We start from the raw sequence: 19,806 nt of genomic DNA on the forward strand, positions 1-19,806 counted from the left end.
AAAACTCCGTTTTCCTCCCCAAGTGACCTTGTATGCCGATAGCTTACAAGGTCAATTTATTACAAAGTGTACGTTATGGTAGTGTAACCGTTTTTCTTCTTTTCCCCTTTTTTTTTGTTTGTTTGGGCGGGAAAATTTTTACACGTGTCACAAATCCTGCCGCTGCTTTTTGAAAAAGTTTGTCAATTAACAGCCGTCGGATCTCTGAACCGCCTTTCACTTCAATTGGCCATTCAGCTTCCCCTTTTTAGATCAAAATTCCGCCATTTTCTTACTACTTTGCATTCCTTCCTAGTTTTCTCTCGAAAAAGTTTAAGTTGCTGACCACAGTTCTGTCCTTTCTTATCCTCCTCGTGTTCGGTTTGTGCATTCCGTCTCCTCGGGCGTACCTTCTCTTTCTTCGTCGTTTCTTTATCAGTTAGAGGCGTTAAATCCGCGATTTTCATCGAAGGTATTTTCGTACCCTAACCCCTGATTTTTCATGCTATTTTTATTTTCTTATATTCAATTAAATGTCTGAAGATAGTGTCGAAGAGAATTTTCCTAACCTTAGTACTGCTAGGCGTCGTTTAATTAGACAATCTTTAGGCAAAGAAACCGGTAGTAATCAGGGTAATTCGTCTTCCCTTTCTGATAATATTGACTACCCTTTTGAGACGTTAACTTGTGAAGAAGAAAAACGCGCTTTTATGATACATAGGACCATTGCCCACCGTGAAAGTGCCCTTCACCCTACTAACCCTGATATCCCTGCCGATACTGAAATTCTTGACGTTGAGCCTGTTAGTGTCCGTTATCACTTACGCAGCTTTACTGGGAGACGATATTTTAATCAATACGGCACTAACGTTGGCAATATAGGTATAAACACTATGCCAAGGGTAAAGAGTACCAGTTATCAACCCCGAGCCACCGCCCGTGAAGCCGCTGAGGCCGCCAAAGCAGCTAAAGCAGCTGAGGCCGCCAAGGCAGCGGAATCTAGCAAAAAACCTGGACAAGGTCAGGTTGTAAGTTCTTCTGAAGAAGAAATTGAGGACGACATCCCTTTGACTCCTGAAGAAGGTCCGTCATCTCCTGTTCATGATTCTGCCGTCAACTCAGTTTTAAGAGATGACGACGCTCAGGAAGACAGTGTAAATAATGAGAGTAGGGATAACATTGTTGATTTAACGGCTGAGGTTATCCAGGAAGAGAATTTGGACGAGGGGTATAGTTCTGAGACTGATAGGGCTGAGTTCCGACAACCTATAGTTCTTGCCAACGACGGAAAAGTTGCAAAGGAAAAGATAAGTGAAGCTTTTAGGAAAACGGCAATTACAAAGGACTATTGTCGTCGTGCGAAAAAGTTCTTTAACTTACCTGATGGGTACGAGTTGTCTCTCCCTCCATCTGGAGCTTAGTGTTGGATTGTCCAGCTGGTTCCGTGGCTGTTTACATGAAACACTTGGATTTTGGCCTCCGTTTTCCTCTACATCCCTTTGTTGCTAAAATCTTGAAGGCTTGGAACGTTTGCCTGGTTCAGTTAACCCCTTAAACTATTCGTTCCGTTATTGCTACAGTTTGGGTTATGCTATATCGGAACTTCCCTCTAACCCTTAATGTATTCAGGCGGCTTATTACCCTAAAGAGGGATGGTCAATCAGATGGGTGGTGGTCTTTATATACCCAACCTCACAAATATACCGTCCATCCTAAACTATCTAGCTGCAAAGGTTGGAAGGATAAGTTTTTCTTTATGTCAGTCCCAGAGGATTTTCCTTTGAGGAGAACTTTTTTCAAGCCTCATCCCCATTTTGATTCAATCCCTGAGAGGGATCTTGGGAAGCATGAGGAGAGAGCTGTTAATCATTTTGACATCTCTGAGGTTGATGAAGTTGACGGCAAGGTCCGTCTAATTCCCGCGGTGTGGGTGCCGAATGTGAGTTACATTCTGGGCAACGCGCCGCTATCTCGTGTCGGTCTTTGTTGGACTGACCAGCATGGTATAGCTTATCCTTCTTAGTTTTATTATTCTTATTCACTAATTATTCATTTTCTTATTTTCATAATGAAAACGGCGTAGTTTACTGGTTTAATGTTACCTTCCTTACCCTTTTATTATTTTTTTTTATATATTCGCATTTAACTGATTGAATTTACATTCCTTTTTACCAGGTATTGATAAGTTGAATAACAGACAACTCGGCCTATCTTCTGACGGGACAAGGGTTATCAGGCGCTGCCCCAAAGCTTCCGACCCCTACGATACTCTTGCTTCCGTTTGCGGGCGTGCTCCAGCTATTAGTGCCAAGAGAAGAGCTGAGATCATGGCCGATGAAAATGCCAAGAAAAGAAAACTAACACCTCTAGCCAATCGGCGAGGTGGCATTGTGATCTCCAGCCCCAGGCAACCTGAAGGGCGGGTCGAAAAGAAAAAGGATCAATCGGCGCCCGAGAAGAAGAAAGACCAGTCGGTGTCTGAAAAGACCCCGACTGCCAACAAAGCTAAAAGCCCTGAGGCCGTTGTGAAGAAGGTTATTCAGGGTATTGAGATCGAAGATCTCACTTCTGCTGAATCTCCCCGTCAACCTCAGGCAACCACCGCAATTGCTCCTACAACGGTTGGGTCGGATTCCAGCATCCCAGCCCTGACTTATCGGTCCAACCAATGGATTGAGCGTGTCTCTGGAAGATTTCCAGACGAAGTTTTGAAGGGGTTCGCCGTCCCTCCTGGCCATTCCGGTGACCGTTGGCAACCTGCTCTGGATGTCGGCCGGAATGAATCTATGATAACCGATGACCCAATGCAAGGTGGGAATCTCGGTTATCGGCTATTGAGCAACCTGACGCTGCCGATGGACAGACCTGCTGGTCCAATCGGCCCCCTTGCTGCTACTCATATGCATAACATGATGAAGGTATAGATATATATATTTATTATTATTATTATTATTTTTATTTATATTTTTATGTTGCGTTCTCGGTTTCCCTATTTTTACGATATATCTATTTTTGTAGGCCGTCATGTCTGGCACAGAGCTGGTTGAGATGTACCGTTACTATCAGGAGAAACATCATCAAGCCTCCGCCAGCGAAAGTGCCATGCAGGAAGTCATCAAAAATGCTGAAAAAGCTTTGGATGACTTGAAGAAAATAAAAGAGAAGGACGACAAAGAGATGTCGGAGCTGAAGATCAAGGCGGGGAGGGTCGCCAATCTCGAGCTAGAGGTGCAGAGTTTAAAGACTCAGATCACTGAGAAAAACAAGGCCATTGAGCGGCTTCCCTCAATTGAAAAAGATCTTCAGGATGCCAGAGCTAAAATTAAAAGCCTTGAAGAAAAGGTTCAAAAAATGGAAGCCGAGAAACCTGGTATCCGGCGAAGGGCGGTTGGCCGTTATCTAGCCTCCGACGAGTTCTGCTCCAAACTCCAAGATCGTTTTGATGGAGGTTGGACTGCTGCTCAGAGATGTATTGCTCACGCCGCTGGTTGGAAAAAGGACGATTGGGCAAAAGTTGAAAAGGCTTTCGGCGAGGAAGCCTACAAGATCCCTTCCGGCTTCGAGGCGCAGCAATTTTCTGACGAGGACTTGTATAACCTGGCGCCAACTGTTGATGACGGCCCCAGCAACCCCAGCATTTTAGATTCCCCAGTGCCTGAGAATGCACAATCCTGAAGGGGCGGGCAGTCATCACTGACATCCTCTTGTGGGTCTTGTATCATTGGGCCTTACCAGTTGTAACTCTTTTATCGTCTTTTGTATGTATGAACATGTTTTTTGACAATGCTGTTTTATCGGCATATACCCCTTTTTTGTGGTGATGCCTGTCGATTGTCAATTTTATCTGCTGTGTAAACTTATTTTTGTTTTCGTTGTCTGCCAACTATCTACAAATTTCTACGCTTTTTATCATAACTGTGTTGTTCTTTGCTTATTATTTTATAATCTGCTCGTACTTACAACGTTATGATAACTATATTGTTAACTTATTTCAACATATATAAAAGAACTTGCAAGAAATAAAAGTTTACCTGATGGTTCTTAACAAACACCCGCTTTTGAAGATATCTGATTTCAGGACCTCGGCTTTGGAAGACATAAGATCTTTACCATAGTATGACAGATATCATTACGTATTAAAAATCACCAACGCACTACGGATACCTATAAATACCATACCACTCTCTGCTCCCCTCAGTGTACATAGCTCGTTCTAGATCTATGTATACTGAGTCACAACCGGTTGTTGGTGATTCAGATTATAACATCGGTCACCTACTGCTTTGTTGTTTCAGCCAGTTAGGTACCCTCTCGGCGATCACATTCTGAGCTACGCCTCATATCGGCGTATACCCGAATTGATTTGGCCGGTATTATACTTTGAACCAGCAACCTCATGAGTTAATGTATACAACTGATCAGGTTGTATAGCCTTTAACTTCATGGAAGCGGTTTTGAGCTGTCCGTCCCATTTAACGATGTTCTGTTAAATGGAGGATGCCTATTTCATTGCGCATTGTCTGAATATTTCTTCATTCATCACTGACATCTTTCTTGATATCAGCTTCACATTAAAAATGTTTGTTACACATAATATTTCTTTAGTATAGCTGAATTCCATACATTTTTTTAGAGGTGATCCATCCATAGTTTCCAGGTAAAATGACCCTTGGACGACGACATCTCTAACCCGATAAGGTCCTTCCTAGTTTGCAGTCAGCTTCCCGTCTTCATTTCCCTTACCGGTTGCTGCGGTTCTTCGTAATACTAGATCTCCTTTACTTAACGGCCTATGTGATACTCTTCTGTTGTAGGCCCGTGACATTCTTTCTTTAAAGACAGCTGACTTAACTGCTGCTTTTTCTCTTAGCTCTGGCAAGAAATCTAACTGTTGCCGTAGGAGTAAATCATTTTGATCTGCACAGTAATGCTGAATCCGGAATGTCGGCAACCCGACTTCTGCTGGTATGACTGCCTCCGTTCCAAAAACCAGAGTATAAGGGGATTCACCTGTGGCTTCTCTCATCGTTGTCCTGTTGGCCCATAATATTTCTGGTATCAAATCTGCCCATAAACCTTTTGCGTCTTCGATCTTTTTCTTAATTGCCGTTATTATCTGCTTATTTGCTGCTTCTGCCTGGCCGTTAGACTGTGGGTGGCATACTGCTGCATAAGCAAATTTTACCTTATACATCATTAAGAGATCTTTGACTGGTTTACAGTCAAATTGAGTTCCATGATCAAAAACCATCGCCATCGGCAACCCGAACCTCGTGAAGATGTTTTTCCATATAAATTTTTTCACCTCCGATGCCGTTATCTTCGTTACTGGCTCTGCCTCTATCCACTTGGTGAAGTAATCAATTCCCACTATCAGATATTTTCTTCCACCTGTGGCTGATGGGAACGGGCCTACTATATCCATTCCCCATTGGGCAAAAGGGATTGGATTCAATATCGGAGTTAGATCATTTGGGGGTAAGTTGATAACTGGGGCAAACTTTTGACACTTCTCACATTTTTTAACATAAGCCACTGCATCTGCGTTCATCGTCGGCCAGTAGTATCCCCTTCTCATTGCCTCCCTGGACAAGGCTCTTGCTCCTAGGTGGTTACCACAGCTTCCCTCGTGTAATTCTTCTATCAACCTTGCTGATTCAAAATCCGTTATGCACCTTTGCAACGGCAGCGAAAACCCTCTTTTGTATAATTGGCCCTGGTACATAACGAACCACGTAGTATCCTTCCGTAACCTTTTCAGCTCCCCTTTATCTGTTGGCCCTACACCATAAACGACGTATGCCAGTATTTTATCATACCATTGATCCCCCACTTCAACACAACAGACATCCGCCGACACCTCATCTATGCTTCTCTGCTTTAAAATCTCAACCATAACTGTTCTTTCCAAGTCATTGAAGCTCGAACTTGCCAATCTTGCCAGTGCATCTGCTTGAGTATTTTTCAATCTCGGAACTAATTTGATCTCAAAGTACTGTGACTGGGTTGCTAACTGCTTCATCTTCTCCAAATACTTCACCATTGCTGGTTCTCGAGTCTCGTACTCCCCACTAAATTGACTTGATACCAGCTGAGAATCAGTTGTCAGAACTAGCCGTTTTGCCTCTGCTGCTATTGACAACTGCATTCCGGCTACCGCAGCTTCATACTCGGCCTCGTTATTTGTCGCCTTAAACTTGAATTTCATGGCGTACTCAAACATTTTCCCATCTGGGGCCGTTATCACAATTCCAGCCCCTGCCCCCGTTGCTGTGGCTGATCCATCAACTGATACCCGCCATGTTCCCAACTCCTCTTCTTCGTCTGTATATGTGGTTTCAACAATAAAATCTGACAACGCTTGAGCCTTAATTGATGTCCTGGGCTTGTAACTGATTTCATACTCTGATAACTCTACTGCCCATGTCAGTAGTCTACCAGATGTATCCATTTTTTGCAGTGACTTCTCCAAGGGATGATTAGTGAGTACCTCTATCGGATGTGCATCAAAGTAAGGCCTCAACTTCCTGGCTGCCACTATTACAGCTAACGCCATTTTCTCTATAACTGGATATCTGCGTTCTGCCGCATTCAAGACATGGCTGATAAAGTAAATCGGTTGTTGTTGTCTTTTCCTTTCCACCAACAAAACGGCCGCTACTGTTTTTGGTGATGCCGAGATGTACAACTGCAACACTTCTCCTTTTTCAGGCCTGGCAATTGTGGGCAGAGATCTGAGATGATTCCTTACTACTTCTAGGGCATCACTTTGATCTTTTCCCCACTCAAATATCTTGTTCTTTCTTAGCACCATAAAAAACGGAAGAGCCTTATCAGCTGATTTGCTGATAAATCTGGTTAACCCTGCCATCCTCCCCGTTAACCTCTGTATATCACGAATGGTTTTTGGCTGTTTCATTTGAAGCACCGCATTCACCTTATCTGGATTCGCATCTATCCCCCGTTCACTGACCATAAAGCCTAAAAACTTCCCTGATCTCACCCCAAAAACACATTTCTCCGGATTCAGCTTCATCTGGTATTTTCTCAAGGTCTCAAATGTCTCCTTCAGATCGGCTACATGGTCTTCTTTGTTCTTACTCTTTACTATTGTGTCATCCACATACACCTCAACATTCCGCCCTTTCTGTTTCTCAAAAATTTTATCCACCAACTTCTGGTAGGTTGCCCCTGCATTTTTCAGTCCAAACGGCATTGCCTTATAACAATATACGCCAACATCCGTTATAAAAGCCGTTTTATTCCTATCAGCCTTATGCATGCTGACTTGATGGTATCCCGAAAACGCATCCAAAAAACTGAGCATAGCATGATCAGAGGTTGAGTCTACTAGCCTGTCTATTCGGGGTAATGGGTAGCAATCCTTAGGGCAAGCTTTATTCAAATCTGTAAAATCCACACACATTCGCCACTTCCCTGTCGGCTTCCTCACCATTACTACATTCGCCAACCACTCAGGGTATGTACAGGGCTCTATAAACCCTGCTGCTAAGAGCTTATTCACCTCGGCCTGGATTGCTTCTATCTTCTCAGTTGAGAAATTGCGCTTCTTCTGCCTTATTGGCCTGAACTTTCTATCAACATTTAACTTATGCTCCATTACCTCAGGATGTATGCCTGGCATCTCACTGGCCGAGAACGCAAAGACGTCGGCGTTCTCTCGTAACAAGCTTATCAGGTTACACCTGGTATCCACATCCATATCAGCCCCAACTTTCACTGTTCTACTGGGGTTGCCTGGCTGCAATTCAACTTGGACGGTTTCACCGCCCGGCAACGGCCTTGGTGTTTCCTCAGGTCTTGCATCAAAGTTTTTCATTGTCAAATCTTGCACCGTCGGCTCACCCTCCCTTGTCGGGTTGCATGGAACTGTGGCATTACCAACGGGGTTCTTCAAAGCTGTAACATAACAGGCTTTTGACATAACCTGACCTCCATACACCTTTTCCACAGCTCCCAAGTTTGACACATAGGCTATTGCCAGATGGTAGGTTGACACAACAGCCTGCATGTCATGAATTATCGGTCTGCCGATAATTGCATTATACGCCGACTTAACATCCACCACCAGAAACTCCGCCATCACATCTCTAGCCTGCGGCCCATCACCCATTCTTAACGGCAACACAATACTCCCTTCTGGCCTCACTGTTGACCCATTAAACCCGATCACAGGGTATGACACCGGCTTCAGGTATTGCCTTCCTATATTCATTTCAATAAAAGCCTGCATAAACAACACGTTCGCCGAACTGCCTCCATCCACCAGCACTCTTTTGATGTCAGCCCCATTGATCTTGGTTATCAGGACTAACGGATCATCATGTGGGAACACTACACCCCGCGCATCTTCTTCTGTAAATACTACTTGTGGTATTGATGCCGGCCGAGGACGATTATCTACATCTAAAGCACAAACCAGATGTCGGTGCTCCGCTAAATGCTTCTTTGCCCCACTAATCGTTCCTCCGTGAATCGGTCTTCCCGTTATCACATCTACTCTTCCAGTAGATAACGGTGGTATTCCTGCGTCCCCTTGTCGGACTATTCTTCCTTGAGTTCTTTCAGGCCTTGCCTCTATCTGTTGCCTCTCAACAGCCTGTGTCGGTTGCTGATTTCTGCCGGTATTCAACCGGTATTGTGTTAGGTGCCCTTTCCTGATCAACTCCTCAATGTTGTCCTTCAATTGGGTACACTCTTCTGTATAATGCCCCACATCCCTATGGAACATACAGTACTTCTTCACGTCCCTCGACCTTGCTTTCATGGGAATCGGCCTTGACCAATCTTCTCTGTTCTGATTCACTGAGTAGATTGCAGCCCTTGGTGTATTCAGGGGGGTGTAGGTGTTGTATCTCATTGGCAGCCTTGTCGGTCTGGTATCTTGCCGACTTCCTCCTCCCCTTCCTGGGGTAGGAGTTCTCGGCCTGCTCCCTCCAGACGAGGTCCCCTCATTTTGACTTTGCCCCTTTCCAGCCACCATATGCCTATTACTCGTCTTCAACAGCTCCTCACTCTTTATGTAATCGTGAGCTTTGCTGAACGCCGCCGCCAATGTCGGCAGACTCTTCCTTGTAAGATACATTTTGAAATCCGAATCAACTAACCCATTCATCAAAGCCATCACGGCTATCTCCTGTTGTAACTTCGGAATAGTGTTTGCTTCATTGTTAAATCTCCTGATGTAATCCCTCAAAGATTCATCTGGTTTCTGCTCCACAGCCATCAATTCTCCAGAAGTTCTCTGCCTCACGCTATTACTGACATATTGCCCTACAAACATCTCAGTCAGTCTTTCAAAGCTATCTACTGATCCAACTTCAAGGTTGTTAAACCAATCGGCTGCAGCCCCAATCAAAGTTGTCGGAAAGACCTTACACCAAACTGCATCTGAGTTTGTGTACAGCATCATGTGTCCCTCATATGACGTTATGAATCTTGCCGGATCCCCTCTTCCATCATATCTACAAGTCGGCATTTTCACCTTCTCCATTGGTTGATCTAAGATGTGCTGGGCAAATGGGGATGCCCTTAACTGCACTACCGTGCGTACTGCTTGACCTGCTACTTGCGAGCTTCTTTGCTGCTGAGTTCTGGTATCCACAACACGACTCGAGGATTGCTCGTCCTGCCGTGATGTTGTATGCGTCCTTTCTGACGACTCATGTCGGGGTCTCCTTGACGAGTTCTCCAGCTGATTGTGTTGTTCCTCCTGGTGACGGTGCGATGTTCCTCTATCGGCCTGGGCAGCTTCTCTTTCAGCCCGTGCCGCCTCAGCCTCCTTTCTCTTCTTACTCATTGCACTCATCACCCTTGCGGCTGTTTCCAATTCATCTGGAGTGAATGCCGCCATAGGATCCTCTGCCTCCCCTCCTCCTGTAGGGGGGGTTATCGGCATATGGAACTGATTACCCTCTAGGGTATGGGTTTCATCTACTATCTCCACCTGGGGTTGTCCTACTGGTATTCCATTGTTAAAATTGTTTCCGGCCATGATTATTGTTGTTGTATATATATTTTGTGTGAGGTTCTTAGGCGATAGAAGTGATCAACTGTCCCCTCCTTCTAGCGCCAAATTGTTTCTGTCTGATCCCAACCTCTCCAAGAACTCGGACTTGAGATTCTGATACTCCTATCGGCAAGCTGAGAACCTACACAATGAGAAGAAGTTAGCTAACCCCGGGGTGGTCCGGGGATAACCACTCCGATGGTAAAGTCAGAAAGTGTTTGAGAAAAGAAGATAAGCAAAAGAGAGAAAGTAGAGAGAAAGAAGAGAGAGAGAGAGAGTCCTTCATCCCCCCATTAATGAGGTCTTACCTACTTATTTATAGTAATCTATCTTGACAGGTGGCTCTCACCCATGCACAACCTTTTGTGCCAAGTGTCGAGATTCTGTTGCCACGTGTTAAATTGCGGCAGGCCGACATGTCCTCTTTCTGCAACATATCAGCATCTTCTTGTGATTATTAAAATCTGGTTATGTGCTTTCGCAAGATATCGGTCATGCCCAGATATCATCCCATACATTATTCTTCACGTATTTGATTGATTGATTCTTCACGTAGGGGTTATAGAATCATTAATCACTAGTCATTTAGCACTACACCCTTCTTTGTATTAGTCGTCATAACATACAAACAAAACAAAGACAAATTATTATACAATGACAATGAAAGGAAATAATTAATCACATAAATAGATTTTTTTTTTTATACCTAGTATAAGTTCGATCGTGTAATCATGGATACGGCGGTGAGGCTAAGGTTTAACCTTGTTTAGGATTAATTACAATATACTACTATTTTTTTTTTTTTGTGGAAGAGTCTTTGTTTTCGGAGTGCTTGTAATTCGATCTAAATGTGCTTGCACTTAGTCTCCTCAAACCTAATGCTTGGACATTGAAATCGAGGGTTTAAACGTACCTCCAAATATAAACAAAGATGCTAGAAACAATAATACCACGTTGCTTCCTCGTTCAACCTTCATTTTAGGTAACTGCAAATAAACCTGCACAATTTTAAACAATAATATTCTTAATAAAAAAACAAGTTGACGAAAAGAATGTAAAACTTATGAGATATACTAGTATATGATGACTTTACCAATAATAATATGAATTGCACTGAAAACCAATTTAATATGATGAATAATTTGGAGTTATACACCATTAGTATTAGAGAGAGAATAATGAATCTCCCATTAAAAGTATATAAAGAAGCACCGACTAAAAGAAAAAGGCTTTGATACTGTAATTATATATTTGGAGGGTAAACAAAAGATATGGTTGATTTAACAATAATTCCAATGTTCAAATGCAATGAATTGATATTGGACAAATCCTCAATTAGAGGAAATAAATCAGCCATACAGACCATAATTAGCTAGATATCATATAGAGAAGATTACATTCTGTTTTTGGTTCACTGCCTTGATCTTTGCAAGTGATTTACACAATAAGTTATAATTTTTTTTTTTTTTTTTTTTTTTTTTTTTTTTTTTTTTGGTGCAAAACAATACGGTATAATTTAACAATTATTATAGTCCGTATATTTTTCTCCAAACTATCTTCAAATATATTGTGTGTAAATGTTTGATTTTGTGTTCGAAAATCATTTTGTGTTTTGATATTCTAGTCATGTTCATGGACCATGATCGTTTTGCTTTCCTTGTGTATGTACATTTTGTCATATCCGTCTCATTTTTCTCCAATAAAAATATTATGGCCATGTTTCTCCGACAAAAAACATTTATTTAGTAAACTTAACATATTTTTGCTGAACCTATTTATTAACTTGATTATATAGATTTTTTTACTTAATAAAAGTGACTTTCCGTAATTAAGCCACACCTTCTCACTTAATAAAAGTGATTTGGTAAACATGTCACATGCTCAAGCAAATCGTGCCTAGATGCGCCAAGAAATATTGGTGTCATGTTGATTTTTCAAACAGGCCAATTTAATAATTACTTTGTATTATATTTTTGTTAAATTGGTGAAAAACATCAACATCGAATGGGCTCATCTGGTTTGTGCCATATTTTGAAAATAAAGTCTATACACGACCCATGGCCTACTGGTGCTACTCTTGTGTTGTGCTAGACTTGCAACAAGATTGGGCCATTTTTATGCCACGCCAAACCATGTCACATCTACATGCACAAATAACTAACCCAATCTAAAAACGGGAAAAGAAAGACATAAATCTCCATCCTATTAATCCCAAAATTCCCATTCTCATTTGTCAAACGCCCCGTGTGTACTTGACAACTTGGTATTGTTGATGGAATATGTTTGGGCCAGCGGAGAGTGGGATTCCCAAAATCCTCTCGGCTCCAAAAATGGGCTTTCTCGCGCTCAATTCTAATTTCATCATTCTTCTTCTTCTTCTTCTTCTTCTTCTTCAGTCCTTTCCTTCTCTCTCTCGTATCAAAGAAGTTACAGTGAAGAATGGAAAAGATGGAGAAGAGTGAGTCTTCTTCCAGCGATGCTCCACTTTCAAAGCCATGGCAATCCTATCACACTGTGTATACTAACGCCAAAGCTGGTCAATTTCTTTCCTATTATATTTCTGCATTTTCCAATTTTTATTATTCATTTTAATTTACTATGCTGTTGCTAATCTCATTTCCTCTTTTAGAAGTCTTAATTAATCTTTTTGTTTAATTTCTACTAGTATATATTTTCTAGGTTAATCTGATTATCTTGATTTATTTTTATTTTACTCAACTTGCAAGAAATACTGATTCAATCTGAATTTCTCACTATACCATTTCTCGTAATTTAGGAGAAAAAGGAGTTGGATAGCCAGGTTTTTTTTTTTTTTTTTTTGAATTGGGTCTGATCAATTTTTCCTACAAGTTTAGCTAATTTATGGAATTGTGGCTTAATTTGATGTTCCTGATTCTCTACTTGCACGCCCAAGTGTCCTTTATATCTGGTTTTGATGGTGATTTATTGAGAACTTGTAACTCTAGGCCGGCAATTTCGAAGCTATCTGATTTTATAGGATCCTTTGATTGAGTATTTGGGATCAATAGTATGTAGGCTTGTATTGACATATTTATGTTGGAAGTTTTCTTTATTGTATGGATATATAGGACCGAGAGGTGGCAGCGGCGCCTTTTAAAGTTGCCTTTTCTTGATGAAGTCACATTATTTTTTTTTAGGTATGGATGGAGTTGATAAGGAAAAAGTACAGAGAATTGTATATGAAATGAGCAAAGGGTCCAAGTATTTTGAAAATGAGGAACGCAAGGAGGCTCTTATGAGGCAGAGGACTGACAACATGTGCAAAAGGCTTGGAAAGCTCTCAAATACTGATATAGCTCACTATCAGAAGGTTGGTTATATCAATATATCTAGGGTTCTGTCTCTATACTGGTTTTCTGGTCATAACTTATGCTATTGTTGATTAATTATCTCAGTTTTAATGCAATATACAGATTGCTGAAAGAAGAATCATGGAGTTAGAAGCCACACGTGACTTATCAAGAATTTGGCTTCATGTAGATATGGATGCCTTTTATGCTGCGGTTGAGACATTGAGCAATCCTTTGCTAAAGGGAAAGCCAATGGCTGTTGGTGGCATGTCTATGATATCTACTGCTAATTATGAGGTATGAAAAGTTTGTCTGTTGATGTGGTTAATTCAAGATTTTTAATTGAACAGCTGCATGTGAGGATTTTGATTATTAGCTTCTCACTTTCTCATCTGTAGATGTTTTGTCGTTTTTTAGGCACGGAGATATGGGGTTCGTGCTGCAATGCCAGGCTTTATTGCACGTAAATTGTGCCCAGATCTTATATTTGTTCCTGTAGATTTTGAAAAGTATACTTACTATAGTTCTTTGACTAGAAAAGGTGGGAGCTACTAAGGATGTTTTCTGCTATTATGATCAAGTACCTTTTTTTTTTTTTTTTTTTTTTTTTTTTTTTTTTTTTTTTTTGGCTTATTAATCAAATCCTGCATAATCAATCTTCAGTATTTCAGAGATACGACCTTAACTTCATTTCTGCCAGTTTAGATGAAGCATACCTTGACATAACTGAGGTCTGCAGAGAAAGAGATGTGAAAAGTGATGAAGTAAGTATGCTTGCTGATTAATCTTTGATTAATCTTTGCTCTATACTCCTAATATTCTGCTTTTGTTTATTCTTAATCTTTGTGCATCACTTACGTTTCTGTACTACTATATTTCTTTATTTCACCTTTTTGTTTACTTTTTCAACAAGGTTGCTGAAGAGATTCGAAGAAGTGTTTTTGAAGAAACTGGTTTGACTTGTAGTTCTGGTGTGGCTCCTAATCAATTACTGGCTAAGGTGCTTTTATAGTTTCATTTTTTTCCTTACCTAATTTAATTTGATGATTATAATCTCCATATTATGATATCTATGTGTAATGGTTGTTCTGTAATACATGTCATAAGTTCACACATCTGACGAAATTCTCATCTTTCTGCATACCATTTGTACTGGGTGATCAATAAATGGTGTTGTAGTACAGCATTATATCACAAGATTGATTAATTGATAAGAATCTTATCGATGATTATTAGCATAAATATGCAATCAAGTCAATATTGGCATGAGAAATTGAGAAGCATTTCTGCAAGGCCAGAGTATTTGGCGCTCTATATCTCTATAGTGTAGATGATAATATTGTGAAAATTGGAAGCAGTGAAGGGCTTTTGAAATAGTAAACAGCTTTGTCAATTATTGGACAGACTGAATAGCTTGTAGGGTAGAGGTTTTCTTCAATATTGTTGCAGATTATGAATCCTCATTAGCAGTAGGATGAATATATTGTCGGATTAAAACAGCAACTAATGCTATGCTCTTGAGGGACTTATGCATGTTAGAGCTATCAAATGTGTAAACTTTTTATTTTTTAAATAATAATTTTGGGTGACATTGATGTGTTTAAAGACACAGGTACATAATGACAACTAGTCCGTGAAAGTTGTTCTAGCAGATTGCATACCTACAAAATTTGAAAAGAGTGGATTTGGATGCCCTGTTCTTTGATGTATTGCCTGTTTGGTTGTTAGTCACTTTGAAAATTCACTTAAATTCTCAATTTTATGTTTATTGTATGGATTTAGGTTTGTTCAGATATAAACAAGCCAAATGGACAATTTATTTTGCCAAATGAACGAATGGCTGTTATGACTTTCATATCTTCCCTCCCAATAAGAAAGGTACTGTTGTTATAACCCTTTGTCATTTATTTAGACGATTACAAAAGGCATTAGTTGTAATTTTGTAAATATGTAAAACCAATTGAATTTGTACGGTACAGGAACATTCATTCATCCCTTAATTGCTTCATGCTTTATGGACAGATTGGAGGCATTGGCAAGGTTACTGAGCATATCTTAAGGACTGCTTTTGAAATTGATACATGCAAGGATTTACTTGAGAAAGGCGGTTTTCTATGTGCATTGTTTTCTCCTTTATCTGCAGGTCACTGATTACCTTGTGGCTTATCTTCTACTTGTATAACTCTATAAATTTGCACATATGATTTAGCTGTGTTGTATCAATTTCAACTTGTGTGCTTTCAGAAACCTCTTCTCTTCTGTGTTTTATTTTCTTTCCCTATTAGATGAAGACATTTTTAACTTACATATAGGCTATGACGCTGTGTAGCAGAATTGGAGTGAGGCGTCAGCAGTTTTTATTTATTTATTTTTTAAAAAGTGTCACTAGGTTGTCATTAGGTATATGCTGCTTTGTCATCCAGAGTGTTGGCCACCTACATGTGCTCCAAGTCCTTCACATAGTAATTTAGATGAGACCAAAAGATGTCTATTGATGTCTGGTTATTAGGAAAAAAACCCGGGGGGGGGGGGGGGTGGGGTGAGGTGGTGTTGTAATTTCAATGGAGGAGTGGTGTTACTTGAAAATTAGATATGTGAAGCAAATGTAGTTAATTTGGCATTTTAGAGAATGCAAGTTAATTAATGATCTAGTAAGGATGTGCACCAGGACCACAATGAAGAGAGGTGTAAAATAAACATTGATGACTAGATCAGGCATGACTTAGGTGTGATAGACCGCATTGTGGACATGCCTCTTGATAGAATTTCAGGAATGGAATATTTCTCACATAGACTTTGGCCATAAACAATGATGACTAGATCGGGCATGACTTTTGTGTATTAGACTGCATTGTGGACATGACCCTTGATAGAATTTTCAATTTAATGGAATAATTCTCACGTAGACTTTGGCCATTTACCCTGAATTTCAGTGTGTCATTTCTTGTTTCTGAACAATTCAATCACCATTTTTTTTAAATAAACCTGAAAACTAGATATGCCCTTAATCCGGGTTATATGTCTTTTTCTTTTGTTTCCCCCCTATATATGCTGCATGGCCTGCTCTAAATTTTATTTTCTTATCCAAACTTTTTCCTTACCTATGGGTTAGAGTTGTAATAATTCTTATCTTGGTTATCTTAACTTACCTGTCTTTTTTAGCAATCTCAGCGAGCATGATAGAGTATGATCCATTTATATAGTACTACACATGCTATATATATAATTGTGACAATGTCCATATTACAACCTGCCACAGATTTCTTCCTGTCTGTCGGATTGGGACTAGGGAGCACTGACACGCCACAAGCTAGACTGCGGAAGAGCATGAGTAATGAGAGAACATTTTCTGCCACCGGTGATGAAGCTTTCTTGTATCTGAAGTTAGGTAATAGGGTAATCTGGAATCAAGATTACATTTTCCTCTACTACATAAATGTGTGCACTTCAATCTGTTATATTTCTAGGCCTTCTAGCATTATCCTAGAAACTATTGGTGCTCATGACTAGCCTGGTTAATTTTCACTTCTCGCTGGTGGAAACTTGTCATGTTATGGACCTTGTACCAACGTAAACAACAAAAGCAACAAGAACATATGTAGAATGGACTAACATATACACATTTTAGTAGAGAAGTTGTTATCCTTTATTGCAAGCTATGTTAGAGCATGTGAACCCATACTTTTGCTGCCTCCAGCCCTAAATGCCTCTCTTCTAGGGTGTGGCAAGGAACTTTTTCTCTACTCGCCAGTTATCACATGACCACCTTTTTACGACTATCTATTTATTAATGTTGTAAACAGTTAAGGATTGGGTGAGAGAATAATATTTACTTTGACAATTTCACTTTCCCTGGTTCCTTGTTGCAGCTGAACTTTCTCAGACACTTTCAACCGATTTGCAGAAGGAAGGACTTAGTGGCCGAACTCTGACACTTAAACTGAAAACTGCATGTTTTGAGGTGATTTTGATGTCTGCATACTTTATCCTTGACCCCTCCCGAACTTCAGACTTGTACTAGTTTCATGTAGATGCATGTGCCTAAAAGGATATATGTTTCGGGCAGACATGAAAGATTTAGTCCGCAATGGCACATGTGTAACTGGAAAGTTTTCTACGTTTTACTGAAGCTTTCTGTTGTCATAATTATTTTTGTTTTATTTTGAAATTTTGGCGTGACCATGTGATAAATGTGGTGTTGCCTTTGTTTATATAAATTCGAGTTCTTGACTTAGCTCTGGATATTTCAGGTTCGAACTAGAGCCGTGACATTGCCAAAAAGTATATGTTCAAGTGAGGATATACTGTCGCATGCTAAGAAACTGCTAAAAGCAGAACTTCCTGCATCACTAAGACTTATAGGTAGTATAGCACTTGTATTTGTTACTTCATTTATTTTTAGATGCAACACTTAATATTTGTTACTTTGAATATCTTTAGTGAAAGTCATGTTAGACCGTGTTTGATTTGCCTCAGCATATTTTCATAGATATATACTTTGTATATCTTTATAATTTTTACTTGATTATTAAAGATATTAGTAGCTGAAGTTTGACATTAGTGAAAGTCAAAGTGCTGTGTACTTGTGTTTAAACAGACAAAGTACTTTATATATCATTAGTTGTTCTTCCAATATATCTGTTTGCCCTGACCCTTGACATATACAGTTGTTTTAGACTTTTAAAAATTGGTCACATGCTTAGATCTGTATGTGAGGCCATCTATTTCTCATCCTTCTGTAAGTTTTGCATCTATCAGTAATTATTGGTTGGTAATATATGATGGCTTTGTTTGTCTGTTATTTTTAAATAGGCCTTCGAGTTTCTCAGTTTTGTGAAGATAAAGTTGGTCCATCTGATCCTATGCAGCAATCCATTACCAACTTTGTTATAGTAGGAGATGCGTCTGGAAGTAATATCCTTAACAGTGATAATACACAGCTGAAGGCAGAGGATAATTGTTTTTCAAATGAGATTGGAGATGATTTTGCTGTTTTTGACCACAGTGCTTATATTCATAAAGATGCCTTCAACAACAATCATTTCTCAGACTTCAGTACTAACTGCTGCAGTGTGAGCGAAAATACTTCTGACATTCAAGCAGAAGTATGTTTTGACATATTTATCTTCTTTGTTTAAATCCTTAATATATTGTTAGAATCACTAAGTATTATTGTTTTGGCTTTAAGGTGTCTTCTATTCACCTGATTTTCACTTATCTAAACTTAGCTTATCTGAACTTCTAACACCCTATTAGACCTCACTTTAGTTATGATGTGAACTTGGGTTAACCTTTATCAACCCTTATTAGAACTTATATTTCCTGAACTTATCTAGATTAAGTTTTCTTGAAATAAGTGAAAATAATGTGAACAAAACAATGCCTTAGTGTATAAAAAAATTACAAGTACCTATTCTCTCTGTCCTATGATGTTTGATTATTTATTGTTACTATTGTCTCCTAAGGAAAGTGCTAGGGTTGAGCAAACCTCTGAAGCTCATGAACCTATTTCTGCGGAAATATTGAAGACAAGATTATGTTGCAGTGGCAAAAATCCCAATGAAGTGACAGGGTGTAGCAATACTAGAGATGATGATGCTGCCCCTTCCTCAAGTCTGCAAGACCATTTTCGATGGGTGGATGATTACAAGTGTTCCATTTGTGGAATAGAAATGCCTCTTGAATTTATAGTTGAAAGACAAGAACATTTTGATTTTCATCTTGCTGAAAGATTGCAGGAGGAGTGCTCCGGCAGCGGTACAATAAATTACTGCTCTAAGCAGAGGTAAACACACCACTACTTGCCTTTTCCATTTTGGTATCTTTTTCTTAGTTTATGCTCTGTAATTGAAAGGCCATAGGCGCTAGAAAACTGAAATATGTATTCCGTTCTGTGCCAAAGGCAATGGTGCAATAGGATAATGGTATATGACAATTATATTATTGTAGTAAACACTTCGCATATTGGCAATTGGCATATCCATCATCTCCGGTCATTTTTAGTTTTGTCCTTTACTGCTGATTGAACTCGTTTGTAGAAAATCGTAAGCATCCAAATTGAGCTGTATTATTTATTAAATTGATCTAATTTTTGTCAGGTGTATTCAAAAAGACCAGATTGTGAGCCACAGTAGTAAGAAAAGGCGCAAGTCATTACCTGAACAAGGGAAATATCTTCCTATTGATGCATTTTTCACAAAGAGGAATCAGAATACTTAGCATGCATAACATTCTGTGATCTGTCTGTAAATGTGATCTAGTATGTAGAACATGTGTCATAGTAAAAAATAATAAATGTTTGCTTGGTGTTAATATGTCATCTTTCTCATGTAAATTATAACAGTGAATATGCTGCTGCCCTTTATAATCCCCAAATTTGTATAAATTTCTGATTCAACTTTTTCATATACCCGAGAATCAGTTGGAGACTTAGTATTCCAGTTAATGTTTTGGTGTTCGTTTGAATTGAAACTCACTTTTGAATTT

At 39.7% G+C, this 19,806-nt stretch overlaps 2 protein-coding genes across 4 annotated transcripts; one reads left to right on the forward strand and one right to left on the reverse strand.

The window, feature by feature from the left end:
* Positions 1-4,480: 4,480 nt before the first annotated feature.
* Positions 4,481-9,124, reverse strand: LOC145620184 (uncharacterized). Its single transcript, XM_081674814.1, has 5 exons — positions 7,468-9,124; positions 6,917-7,170; positions 5,912-6,778; positions 5,285-5,854; positions 4,481-4,543 (listed from the first exon to the last, which is right to left on the reverse strand). The coding sequence occupies exons 1-5, from the start codon at positions 9,122-9,124 to the stop codon at positions 4,481-4,483; spliced, it is 3,411 nt and encodes a 1,136-aa protein (XP_081530940.1).
* Positions 9,125-12,273: 3,149 nt separating this feature from the next.
* Positions 12,274-19,782, forward strand: LOC145619276 (DNA polymerase kappa-like). 3 transcript variants are annotated; one of them, XM_081673938.1, is made up of 14 exons: positions 12,274-12,545; positions 13,168-13,340; positions 13,444-13,617; positions 13,738-13,861; positions 13,984-14,084; positions 14,234-14,320; positions 15,103-15,198; positions 15,343-15,463; positions 16,580-16,708; positions 17,190-17,281; positions 17,571-17,682; positions 18,133-18,425; positions 18,786-19,105; positions 19,419-19,782. In XM_081673938.1, exons 1-14 carry the CDS (start codon positions 12,449-12,451, stop codon positions 19,537-19,539), a joined length of 2,040 nt encoding a protein of 679 aa, XP_081530064.1. In that variant the 5' UTR covers positions 12,274-12,448; the 3' UTR covers positions 19,540-19,782. The 3 variants fall into 3 exon arrangements, with proteins under 3 accessions (XP_081530064.1, XP_081530065.1, XP_081530066.1); XM_081673939.1 differs by having other exon boundaries at positions 14,026-14,084; XM_081673940.1 differs by having other exon boundaries at positions 13,738-13,829; positions 14,021-14,084.
* The last annotated feature ends 24 nt before the right edge of the window (positions 19,783-19,806 follow it).

The sequence above is a fragment of the Chenopodium album genome, chromosome 27 (assembly GCF_948465745.1).
Source record: "Chenopodium album chromosome 27, dcCheAlbu1.1, whole genome shotgun sequence".
Lineage (NCBI taxonomy): Eukaryota > Viridiplantae > Streptophyta > Magnoliopsida > Caryophyllales > Amaranthaceae > Chenopodium > Chenopodium album.

Excerpts from the sequence above, each read along its gene's own strand:
- LOC145620184 (XM_081674814.1), bottom strand. The coding sequence starts at position 9,124 with ATGGCTTTGATGAATGGGTTAGTTGATTCGGATTTCAAAATGTATCTT. Across the intron at positions 5,855-5,911 it reads CAGATGCACTGGCAAGATTG|AGAAGCATAGATGAGGTGTC; the intron begins GCAAGTTCGAGC and ends ATTTTAAAGCAG. Across the intron at positions 4,544-5,284 it reads CGAAGATAACGGCATCGGAG|CTGATATCAAGAAAGATGTC; the intron begins GTGAAAAAATTT and ends TTTAATGTGAAG.
- LOC145619276 (XM_081673938.1), top strand. The coding sequence starts at position 12,449 with ATGGAAAAGATGGAGAAGAGTGAGTCTTCTTCCAGCGATGCTCCACTT. Across the intron at positions 14,321-15,102 it reads CTAATCAATTACTGGCTAAG|GTTTGTTCAGATATAAACAA; the intron begins GTGCTTTTATAG and ends GTATGGATTTAG. Across the intron at positions 15,199-15,342 it reads CTTCCCTCCCAATAAGAAAG|ATTGGAGGCATTGGCAAGGT; the intron begins GTACTGTTGTTA and ends CTTTATGGACAG.